At 31.5% G+C, this 12,766-nt stretch overlaps 1 protein-coding gene across 1 annotated transcript; it reads left to right on the forward strand.

Annotated features, from left to right (window-relative positions):
- The first annotated feature begins 766 nt into the window (after nucleotides 1–766).
- Nucleotides 767–5,823, forward strand: LOC145056524 (holliday junction resolvase). The gene is made up of 7 exons (XM_079004214.1): nucleotides 767–967; nucleotides 1,517–1,609; nucleotides 1,724–1,858; nucleotides 1,947–2,036; nucleotides 2,132–2,281; nucleotides 2,369–3,885; nucleotides 4,834–5,823. Exons 1-7 carry the CDS (start codon nucleotides 890–892, stop codon nucleotides 5,705–5,707), a joined length of 2,937 nt encoding a protein of 978 aa, XP_078860340.1. The 5' UTR covers nucleotides 767–889; the 3' UTR covers nucleotides 5,708–5,823.
- The last annotated feature ends 6,943 nt before the right edge of the window (nucleotides 5,824–12,766 follow it).

Here is a 12,766-nt window from a genome sequence, read left to right on the forward strand (position 1 = left end):
CACAAATACTTAAAAATACGCAATATATAAAAACACATAAAATACATAAAAAATATATAAAATACTTAAAAATACATATAAATACGTAGAAAGATACATTTACACATTTAAGAAACATAAAAATACGTAAACATATATATAAAAAACTTAAAAATACATAAATATGTAAAAATACATATGTAATACATATAAAAATACGTAAAATACTTAAAAAATACATATAAATGCGTAAAAAAAATTTATACAATTAGAACACATAAAAATACATAAACATATACATATAAAAACTTAAAAAATAAATAAATATGTGAAAATAAATATAAATAGATAAAAAATATATTTATACAATATATATAAATTTTAACAAAATCTGACGAAAAGTCTGAATATTTTGGAAAAATTAATGATTTAGTCTTATGATCTGTTGAATATGTAAAAAAAGCTAAAGTAAATAAATTAGTTTGTTTTTTGGATTTTTTTTATTTAAAAAAGTTAAATACTTGAAATTTTTCTTAAAAAAAAAATTTATAACTTTATTAAAAAAATTTCCAAAATATTTTGTCGAGATTTTCTTAAACTTTACGTATAAAGTTATAAATTAGATAGCGTTCATACCTTCAAAATACATTTTAAAGATATTTTGATTTGATTGTGGTAAGTAGGATAAAAATATGTTGTTGAAGGGGTCTAGTATACCATTACCTTGTAGTGCAAGGCTTTGAATGTGGTATAGTTTTTATCCGTGGGCATAACTGCAATAATCAAAAGCGAAAGGGAAAAACAGCAAAAACAACACAATCAAATTTCGTGTTGCAGAATTGTAAGTCTTTCGCTTGGCTCCAACAAAATATTGGAGGCGGGAAAATAAATACACAGCGAGCAAGAGCAGATGGAGAAAGCGACAATGAAGCGAAAGCCGTCTGGAAACGAGATTCAGAGCTTGCTTGATGCCATTAAAGCTTCAGATGTAAGTTTCTTTCACCTTTAATGGCTAATTTCCAAGTTCATTTCACCCTAACCTCTAAGTCCATTGTTTGGTCAGGTTTTGTCACTCAATTTATATAATGATTTGGTTGCGCCTAAATACAACTTGATAGAGAATAGGAAGTTTGGCAATTCATTTCGGTAATTTCTGATTAAAACCTGATGTGTTGGATAGGAACCTCTAATCACAAGCTAGCGAGGTCAATTGTATTGATGCTGGAATATCATTTAGAATTAGGAATTCGCTTTATCAGAGTTCCTGTAATTATTTATAGCTTGGAATTAGCCATTTGCCTCGCATCAGTTACGATGTGAACTGTGAGTCCCCTAATAAGTGAAATGTTGAGGGTTACACAAAATTTCCCACCATGGTTTTAGTTGATTTGAAGGTTTTGGAGCCATATCTACCCTCCCCCTTACCTCATTCCTATGGGATTTAGGGTTTCATTGTTTTTGCTGTGGTACTCTCTGTAATGCAATAGCAGCTTTATCTTTGTGTTCTTACTTTTAAATTGGGGTTTTACTTCTACAGGTGGTTGAGAGCCGAACTCAACTAATTTCTGAACTTGGAGAGTTAGATGTCACTGATGAAAATGAACAAGTTTCTATCTTGGAATGTATAGCAGTATCATTCTCATTAAATTGTTGGTTTGATTTGTTTGAATTTTGTCTGTTCATGCATTTGGTGACAAATAATTGCTCTGTCTTTCTACATTGTCACCTTAACTTTTTGGTCTAGACATTCTGGGAAGACTTCACATGTCTGGATGTATCCCAGTGCATGTTAAACAAAACCATTTTGAAAGTGGCTACAACTTACCTAGAATCAGATACCTCCAAATGCCTCAGTCAATTGCTTGCTTTAGGAACCAAGGTACATTTTCCTTCACTTCTGTATTCAACTTTTAAACCATTTGATCAGTTTACACTCTAGGCTAAGTTGCTTCTTGAATTTATACAAGGCAACCATATGGTGTAGAAAACACATGAAGATGACACTTATGTCAACTGATGATTCTCAAGAAGAGGAACATTATGGTCTCTTTTTCCAGGTGGCTTTATTAAATCAACCTTCCCTTTCCACTATCATCTTTTTTCGTTAGCTAAATGCTTTGTTTTCTCATGAAGAAATGAGTTTTGGTTTCAGGTGCTCTTGGATATGTTATGCCACTCAGCTGCTGTTTTATCAACTTTGGCAAGGCATCCTGTTTCAACAGGAAAGGATATAATGGCCATGATTCAAACATCCATTTTGGAAATCTTAAATCTGACAAAAGATTCAATATTAGAGGTTAAGGTGACTACTTTCCCATTTTTAACTGTTCATTCATTATATTAAGATTCAATATTAGAGGTTAAGTTTTCTCGTCTGTCACTGTAACAGAGAATCCAAACACATGGTTCAGAAGTACTAAAGGCATCACAAGTAGTCCTTGATGCTCTTATATCTCTATGCAAATCATATTGCAACAATTTGAATTCAAATCATGATGACAAAGAGTCAAACCAAATGAATCACATCATCAACATAACAGAATCCACTATCCAAAATTTGGTAGATTTGGGTGTTGTTGCTGCAAATGCAGGTGGAAATCTAGTCACTGTACTAAATATATCATGGAAAGGAGTTGTTACTTTACTTCAGCTATGCAAAGGGACACTAGAACTGAAGATGAACATATCAGACATTATTTTGTCTCTTATTTCATTAGCCAAAGGATCTTTAACTCATGCAGCTCAAACATGGTCTTGTTTAATGGAACCTGTTTCTATGTCTGAAGCTAAAAGAATATTCATTCCAGCTAAGTTTTACTTGATTAATGCTGCAAGAATAATCTCCCACTACCCATCTCAAGCATTTTTGATCTTCAAAGATATAACACTTTGCATAATTACAATCTTAACATTCAAGATCTTTTTGTGTAAAGAAGAGTTCCTCAAATCCGCAAGTGAAGCCTTGGGAGAACTTCTTGAGCCCACATTAATTCATCTCCTCAATTCCTTACTAAATTCATCTCAACTGAAACAAGAACATAAACACCAAATTCTTGATTTCCTATTTAGTGACATCAACACATCAAGTTTTGTCTCAGGAGATCAATCAACCACAATGGACTCCATCTTCTCTTTGACTTTTGGGTCAAAACCGTTGTTAATTGGTCAAGTTTTCTTATTTATTACTCTTCTGAAAAGTGCTCCTGATGTGGAAGATGATGTGAAGCTTGAGATTGCAAAAAAGATGGAATGGATTTTGAATATCTTAACAGATGAAGATGTTTATTCCTCTGTTCTTGCATTACAACTACCTTTATTCCATGGTTCTGATCAAAATATGTATTGTTCAATCATACATGCAATGAAGACCTTCATGCTTGTGGTTTCTTCAACTTCAATTTGGGAAGAATTTTTCTTCAAATCTTTTTTGCTTGAAAACTTACTCCATCCACATCATCTTTGTTGGGAGATTGTTATGGAACTTTGGTGCTTTATGATTCGACATTCTGAAGCAGAATTAGGAAATGAGATTATTGATAAACTCTGCATGTTATTGAAGACAACAGCATCATGGGAATCAGTTTTAAATCATGATAGTGTTCTTCGTAAACTTTCAAAGTCAATTTGCAGGATTGTTAGACATGGTTCAGAATCCATGGCTGATAGAGTTTTCAACTTCATTGTCAATGGTGATGTTTCCAGATTATCTTCTGTTATGTTTACAGCATTGCTCATGGAAGGATTCCCGTTGAATTTGCTTTCAAATAAGGTCAAAAGTGTTGCTAAACAAAGAATAGTGATGGAATATTTTCAGTTTCTTGATGGATTTGAAGATGAATCGAGGAAATGTGGAATTGGAATTTTTGGTGCACCGGTTTTTGCCATGTCTGCTGCTGTGCAATCTCTGTAAGTAACATTAGATTCTCTATTAGAGTAAATTACAAATTTGGTCCTTGTATTTTACCTAAAATCACAAGTTTAGTCCAGATTTCGAAATTGTCCGAATGTTATCCTTAACTTTACATTTTTTTTTTGCATATATGGTCTTGATTGACTTCAAAATTTGGACTAAAATTGTGATTTCAAGTCGAATACACGGACCATATCTGCAACAAAATGCAAACTTGAGGATGCCATTTGGAACAAACTCAAAATTTGGAATGAACTTGTGATTTTAGGTAAAGTACAAGGAACAAATTTGTAATATACTCTTTTTTTACGACATATGTGGGTTTTAATGAGTTTGTAGAATCTTTAATTTTTATTTTCTTTTACAAATTTAATCTATTAAGTAAATTATAAATTTGGTCCTTGTATTACAATTTTACTCTATTAGAGTAAATTACAATTTTTGGTCCTTGTGTTTTACCTAAAAGCACTAGTTCTGTCCAGATTTTGAAATTGTGTCAATGTCATCCTTACGTTTACATTTTGTTGCAAATTAAGTCCTTAATGACTTCAAAATTTGGACTAAATTTGTGATTTTAAGTCAAGTATGTGGATCATATATTATCTGCAACAAAATACAAACTTGAGGATGCCATTTGGGACAAATTCAAAATTTGGACTGAACTTGAGATTTTTGAGCGAAGCATAGGGACCAAATTTGTAATTTGTTTAATATATTTTAAGTCATGTACACGGACCATATCCGCAACAAAATGCAAACTTGCAGAAACCCTTGAGACAAATTCAAAATTTGGGTTGAACTTGAGTTTTTGAGCGAAGCATAGGGACCGAATCTGTAATTTACTCTTTTTTTATTACGATCGTATGTGGGTTTCAATGAGCTTGTATTATCTTTAATTTAATTTAATTTTTACTACATTTTGATATTCTTCTTGTGTTGTGTAGGCAAGTGAGCATATCAGACACAGAAATGAAAACAATAAACCTATTAATTTCCATCATTCACAAATACAAAAACAACACTCACAACTCCAAATACCAAAACCTTCTGAATGAAACTTTAGCCATAATCTCTACCATGAAGCATCTTTACACATCCGAAGAAATGGGAACACTTATTGTAAACCTTCAGACTCTCTTCACTTCAGATTCTGATTCATCTGACAAGTTGTCAAAATGCAAAGCAAATTTAGCTGCTTTTATCTCCGGATTTGGTCACATAGAATATGAAGTAACAGACACTAACCCAAAGTTTTCATCTTCATGGAAATTATTTCACATGCTTTTAAAAGAACGACATTGGGCTTTATCCCATTTAGCAATTACAGCATTTGGGTATTTTTCTGCACGTACTAATTGTGATGAGTTATGGAGATTTGTGCCACAAGATGCTGCACTTTCGTTTGATTTGGAGTCTGGAGTTGAGGCAAATGGAGAAAGGTTTATGTCTGAGTTTACAGTTTCATATGAAAAGGAAACTGGAGTTTATGTTAAACCTAACCATGGTAAAAACGAACTTCCCCTTTTGGTTAAACAAGGTTTAATGCTAAGAAAAATGGTGGAGAAAAAGATGGTGATTGTTGATAAAATGGAGATAGATGATGATGATGATGATGATGATGAAATGTTTAAGAGAAGAAAGATTCATGATGGAGTTGAAAAATTGAAAGATGGGCTGAGGGTTTTTGCAAATGGGATTATGTTATTGCAAGAAAATCGGTTTGATTTTTCAGATGTTGATGGCGAGTTTTTGACTCACTTTTCTCATATTCAAGATACTGTTGGAAGAATGGCTGAAAACATCTCTAAAACCAAGTAGTTTTTTAATGTGTTGCATCTTATCAAATGATAATTTGCATAGTTTCAACTTTCAAATTATTTGTGTTGGGAGTTTTGAAGAAAATGAAAGAAAACAAGAAGAGATAGAAATTTGTAGTGTTAAGTCTACTTTATAGTTTATATCGAACTAATAAGGATTTTAAATACAACCGAAAGAAAAACTGAATATTGATAAAATAAGGTACGTGAAATATTTCAATGATTTACAAATTCCTAAAAACTACTATTGCCCAAGTTATTTTAAACAGTCAAACAAGTACAACTAAGGAAGTAAATAATTATAAAGATAAAAGAAAGAAAAACACTCTTTCGTTTGGTCGATGAAAACTTCAGGCTTCTTTATAATGAACTCAAACGTGCCTCGTGTTACAAGTTTTGTAAACGTATAAGGTAATTAATGTTATTTTTGAAGATTTATAACATGCTTCAACTATAGTGCGATAATACTAACTCATGTGCAACATAATGTTGGTAAAGTTGATGTTTAATTTTTCTGGGCACGAAGATTTGTGAATGCTTTTCTTGTAGACAAATTTGGATTTAAGGTGGTTGTATACCATGGCTGAGGTTTTTGAAGACGAAGAAGGCAGATCATATGTTGTTGAAAACGAAAAAGTAAATCTTTGAAATAAAAAAGTAAAACAATTATGTAAAATGAGGTTGAAGGGTAGAATGGTAATTTGTTATCCATTTCATTCGGGGATGTTAAAATGGGTTGAAGGTTAGGCAAGGTAATGTAATGCATGAGGTAATGGAATAGATTATTACAATTTCATTGCCATATTTGGTTAGTATGCTAGAATAAAATAAATTATTAATCCTTTTGTTTGGCTGTTAGAAAATAAATACCGAATGAAATGAAATTAATTGACGATGACAAAAGTATCTCAGTAACATGTAAGATGTACATAATTTTTAAATTTTACATCACTTCTTCTAAATTATAATTGTATTATAATAAATGTTTTAAAAAAAAATAGAAATTTGAATTATCAAATAATCATAGAATAATGTTCATTATGTGCATCCATATCAAAACAAAAACTAAAGAAACAATTTGTCACATGTTTGACACAAAAGCTAAATCCAACATATGTTGTCACGTATCCTTCATAGAATATTCACACATTGAACTCAAAGTTGAAACAAATACTATATTTATAACTTCATTACACAAATGATTAAGAGCAATTTTCTCACACCCAACAATATAGAAGTATATGAATTTAAGCTCCAAACTCCTATTGAGCTTCCATGTATGTCTTTGTATTTGGAACATAAACCTTTATGATCGTACAATACACATACAAGTGTTAAATGCTTATGCTGTTAAAGAGCATAATTTGAACACAAGGGTCATGTTTTAGTATAAGAAAAGTCCTACTACACCAAAAGAGACAAAATTGCATGAATGGTCCATGTGGTATGTCCAAAAATGTTACTTTAGGTCAAATAGGTTTGGACTAGCATCAATAGTTCAAAAGTTTTCATTTTGCTGCAGTTTTGGTTCAAAACAATTTAAAAAATCTAAAAATGACAGATTTGCCCTTTTCCACTTGTTTTTGCTTTTCTTTGTTATTTAATTATTTTCTAACTAAAAAAAATATAAAAAATAAAAGAAAATATTATCTCTCTCTCTCTCTCTCTCTCTCTCTCTCTCTTCTCTCTCTCTCTCTCTCTCTCTCTCTCTCTCTCTCTCTCTCTCTCCTGTTTCTTGCTTACCACCGGCCAAAGAAGAATAAATCGGCGGCTGTCACCGGCCTAGGCTGTCCCTCCGCCTCCTACCGGTCAGGTAGCACCACCTCAAACACCCGCTCCGATCGTTTTTGCCCTTCATTTGAACCTCCACAGCCGACGACGAGAAAAAGGAGATCGAGATCTGAAAGTTAGGGTTTCTTGGCGACTAGGGTTTTCAGATGGGGCGTTTAACGGCTAGAAATCGAGGGGAAGACACCCGGGGTCGATTTTTCGGAGCAGGGGGTGAAGGGATGTGTGTTTGGTGGTGCTACACGACCGGAAGGAGGCTGTGAGGGGTTGTGAAGGTGGTGGTCGACAACCTCCAATGGTTTATAGATAGGAGCTAGGGTGGTGATTGTTTTGGTAGAGGAAGACGAAGTCGGTGGATGGACCCAGATCGATTCGTCTTCTCCGACGAGAAGAATGCATCATTATAACCCAACATCGATTCCAACAATGACACCACCCCCTAGAAACCTAACAACGTTGATCTGGGTTACATCTCCCGACCATCGCCTGTCCCTTGTTGTCATCGTCGACTTGTGGACACAAGAATCACCACCGTTCCCCATACATTCATCGTAACTCTAAGCCGGATCATATTGTGTTCTCTATTGTCATCTGCAAGAAATGAAGAGTTGGAGAAGCTTAATCCTTTTTCGATTGTCTGAAACACATTTTTGTCCTTCCGTTGGGTTTGATTATAGAGTAGGTAGTCGAGTTTAGGTCTTCAGAATAATTATATCACTCTCTTCATCCCTAAATTTCAGATCTTCAGAATAATCAATTTTGGGTTTGATTGAGTTTGATTGTAGAGGAGGTAGTCGGATATGAGTGCTTAATTGGAAACCTCTTTTTGGATTCAATTGTTTTTTGTGTGTTTGGATTTAATTTGCAGGTTTTTCTTGACAAAAACAAACCTCTTATCAAATGGGTTTCTGAATTTGATTTGGTTCTGAAAATGTAATGTGTTTGCCGGGTTAAGGTTTTATTATTTAATAGGCTTCATAATTTTTGTTTCTATGATATAGAAGGATGATGGATTTATGTTTTTTGACAAAATTAAAACACCATAAATATGCTTTTTAGATATGAGTTTCTTTGGAATTGAAACAAAAATGATGAGAGAGAGAGAGAGAGAGAGAGAGAGAGAGAGAGAGAGAGAGAGAGAGAGAGAGAGAGAGAGAGAGTGAGAGAGAGAGAAATATTTTCTTCTATTTTTTATATTTTTTACTCAGAAAATAATTAAATAACAAATAGAAAAATCAAAAAATAAATGGAAAATGGAAAATCAATCATTTTTAGATTTTTTAAACTGTTTTGAACCAAAACCGCAACAAAATGAAAACTTTTGGACTATTGGTGCTAGTCCAAACTTGTTTGGCCCAAAGTAGTATTTTTAGACATACCACAGGGACCATTGTTACAATTTTGTTATCGAAAGACCTCTTATGTGATCAATTAGATTAAGACAAAATTGCAAAAATGGTCCCTGTGGTATGTCAAAACTAGCATGTTTGGGCCAAAACGGTTTTGGCTAGCACCAATGGTCCAAAAGTTTCATTTTCTTGCAAGTTTGGTCCAATTTGGTTTGAATTTTTTTGGAAAGACGGTTTTGCCCTTATTATTTAATTTTTCATTGTGTTTTATTACCAACAATTAAAAATAATTAAAAATAAAACAAAATAAAATACACACACTCTCTCTCTCCCTCTCTCTCTAATATCATCTCTCTCTCTCTTCAAAGTTGTCGGACCACCACAGCAACGGGACGACCACCGCCAGTCAGACCATCACCACTAGTCGGACCACCACCTCTTACCGAACCCTAGCATTTTCCGACGACGACTTCGTTGTGCCATCCATTTCATTGCCAAAATTCTGATCAAGGGTCGTTGCCTCCAACCGTGGCTCAATTTTCCAATGATGACGAATGGAGACGGTGTTCCGGATCTTTGATGATGACCCCACTGGAGAAAGAATTTGTAAATCCGAGAGAGAGAGGGAAACAGGCATCTCCAGCAAACCTACCCCTAACGTCATTGTGTTTGTATCTAGAAGCTTAAAGCCGTCGTCGGAGAAAGCGAAGACGAAGTAAAATCGAGCCATATACTTCACCCTTTCAACATAGTTCTTGTGGAACCCTTCCCATTGAGGGTGAACAAACGTCATTGTCGTTTTGGATTCACCATTTGAGCTTCATTGTCGCTTCACCGATGGTGTTGGAAACACTACTACACCCTCACCTTCGTCACTGCTACACCCCATCACCATACTCGTCGCCTTTAGATATGTTCAGTTTGTAGCTAGAGGATCTGGCGGTGGTGTGGAGATGTAACCCAGATCGATGACAACCACCTCGTCGGAGGCTTAATAGCCAATGAAAATCAATCCGAGGTGTCTTCCCCTCGATTTCCAGTCGCGAAACCCTCCATTTGAAAACCCTAGCCGCCAAGAAACCCTAATCGTCAAGAAACCCAAACTTCAGATCTCGATCTCCTTTCTCTCGTTGGCATCTGTCTAGGTTCAAAGGGAGGGTAGCAACGATCGAATCGGGTGTTTGGGGGTGGTGCTACCTAACCGGAGGGAGGCAGAGGGGCAGCCTAGGCCGACGACAACCACTCGTTCTTCTTCTTTGGACAGTGGTAAGCAAGAAACGAGAGAGAGAAAGAGAAAGAGAGATATAGAGAGGGGGTATGAGAGAGAGGGTATTTTATTTTATTTTGTTTTATTTTTAATTAATTTTAATTGTTGGTAATAAAACAAAAATGAAAAATTAAATAATAAGGGCAAAATCGTCTTTCCAAAAAAAATCAAACCAAATTGGACCAAAGTTGCAAGAAAATGAAATTTTGGACCATTGATGCTAGCAAAAACCATTTTGGCCCATACATGCTAGTTTTAACATACCACAGGGACCATTTTTGCAATTTTGTCTTAGATTAATTAAAGATAATGTCTATCTCATTCTTTGTTTATTTGAAATACATTTGAATTCTGTGAGCACACAAAAAATAATAATTTGTTTGTTTTTCTTCTATACAATATAATATATTTTTTAAGAAAAACAACAATAATAAGAATATATATATATATATATATATATATATATATATATATATATATATATATATATATATATATATATATATATATATATATATATAAAGGGTTAGGTTCATGTGAGAGGGCCTAATTTTGTGAGACCGTGAGACGTAATCCTAACAACTCATTTGGTAGATAAAAAAACATTTTTAAAATGCAAAATAATTGAAAATTTTCAATTTTTTTTGGAATTTACATTTTCCCAAAGAAAAATAAAAAATAAAAAAATAATAAAAAAATATTTTTTTACATATATTCTATTAGAATATTAGAGTATTCTACATATCTGACAAATCTAATAGAATATTCTAACATTTTAAAAATCACATTAGAATATTTACAATGTAATATTATATTAGAATATTTCACATATTTAAAAAAAAACTGTAACTTTTTTAATTTTTAATTATTTATTATTTTTTTAGGTAATTAAAGTTTCGAAAATAATAATTTGTTTTTTGATTTTTCATTTTATTTTGCATTTTAAAATTATTTTTAGATCTGATATCACGGTCTCACAAAATTAACATGGTCACAGATGAACTTGAACTTATATATATATATATATATATATATATATATATATATATATATATATATATATATATATATATCATTCATCAAATGAAAAGAATCGATTATTATATATCATTCACCGTGGAATTTATGGAACACCTCCAAGGAAGTAAAACTTTGGATTAAAAGTTGGGTGAAAAGAATCGATTATTATGTACCCTAATAAATGACAATTATTTCGATACATGTAATTTCGTCAAGACTTTTGTCACATGTCATTATGTGAGATTTTTAAATTATTTAAATTTCACATGTCATTATTTTTATTTTTATTAATAAAAAAATTAATCAATTTCATTAATTAAAGTTCCTCTATTATACATTTAAAAGTATTCATTGTATTAAATATGTAAATCTACACTATTATTGAAACTTTTATTATTTAAGGGTGTTTTTCTAACACTAAAAATATTTATTATGAACATTTTTGTTACATGAATTAAAATAATGAAATGTTACAAAACAATATTGTCAAAGTAGAAATATAATAATTTTAACGGTGAGTTATAAGATTTTAAATTTTCTCTAGCTTGCTTTTAATCTTGTTAAACTTTGAGATGATGTAGACATGAATAATTTTTTTTCACTTACCTATTATATAAGACTATTTTTTGCTAAGTATTTTATCCATCTATAATATCTATTTTTATATGTTATATGAAAATTAGGTTGTATATTAGTTATATTTTATAGATATAATTCAATTATAAATAAAGAAAAAAAATATGAATTTGCAGTTTAGGCTTAAGTCATTTAAAAAACACATTTTGACATATTGATTTTATTTTTATATAGCTATACGTTTAAATTTATAATATATTCATATTACTAATCGAACTTTTAAAATTTTATAACATTTTTTTCATTATAGTTTTATTACATGTATTATTATTGTTTTAAAGATACAAATATGATATTATTCAAACGATCCTAAAGATAGACGTAAATATAGAAAATTATATTTAGATAAAAGAAAATTCAATGTTATATTCACTATATCAATTGGTAATTGTTTATCTCCAAGTCAATTTAGTTGGATTGTCCTTCATTTTTCTATTTAACATATTATATAAAAATGTTATTTTATATCGTATAATATCACTTTTTATGTCGCATAAGCAATACATTATTTTTTATTAGTTATTGTTACTATTAAATATTATATGTTGCCGGTAACAATAAAAATGTGAATTCAAATATATCATATGGTTATCAACATACAAGTTTACAATCTAGTTCCAATTTTAGTATTACAAGCCCATTAAACAATATTAATTTTTCTATAGTGCAATTTATTTGATTTTTCTTTTATATTTATTATGCTAAAATTTTGTGACATAACCAACATATTTTTGTATTAACTATTGTTATTATTATATAGTCGTCATGATCATCATTGCTTTGAATCTATTTCTAATTTTAATCTAATGTTCAACATATACATTTTCAATCTAATTCTAAATTTAATCTGAAAAATCCATAATTTTTAATAAATCCTTGTAATACACAAACTTTTATTTTTAATAAATCTATGTAGTACATGGGTCTCACATATAGTATGCAAATAAATCACACCCAGACACAATATAGAAGAGGGAAAACATATTAGGAAAAAAAATCA

This window comes from Lactuca serriola, chromosome 6 (genome assembly GCF_051521515.1).
Source record: "Lactuca serriola cultivar US96UC23 chromosome 6, Lser_US96UC23_V15, whole genome shotgun sequence".
NCBI classification, from domain to species: domain Eukaryota; kingdom Viridiplantae; phylum Streptophyta; class Magnoliopsida; order Asterales; family Asteraceae; genus Lactuca; species Lactuca serriola.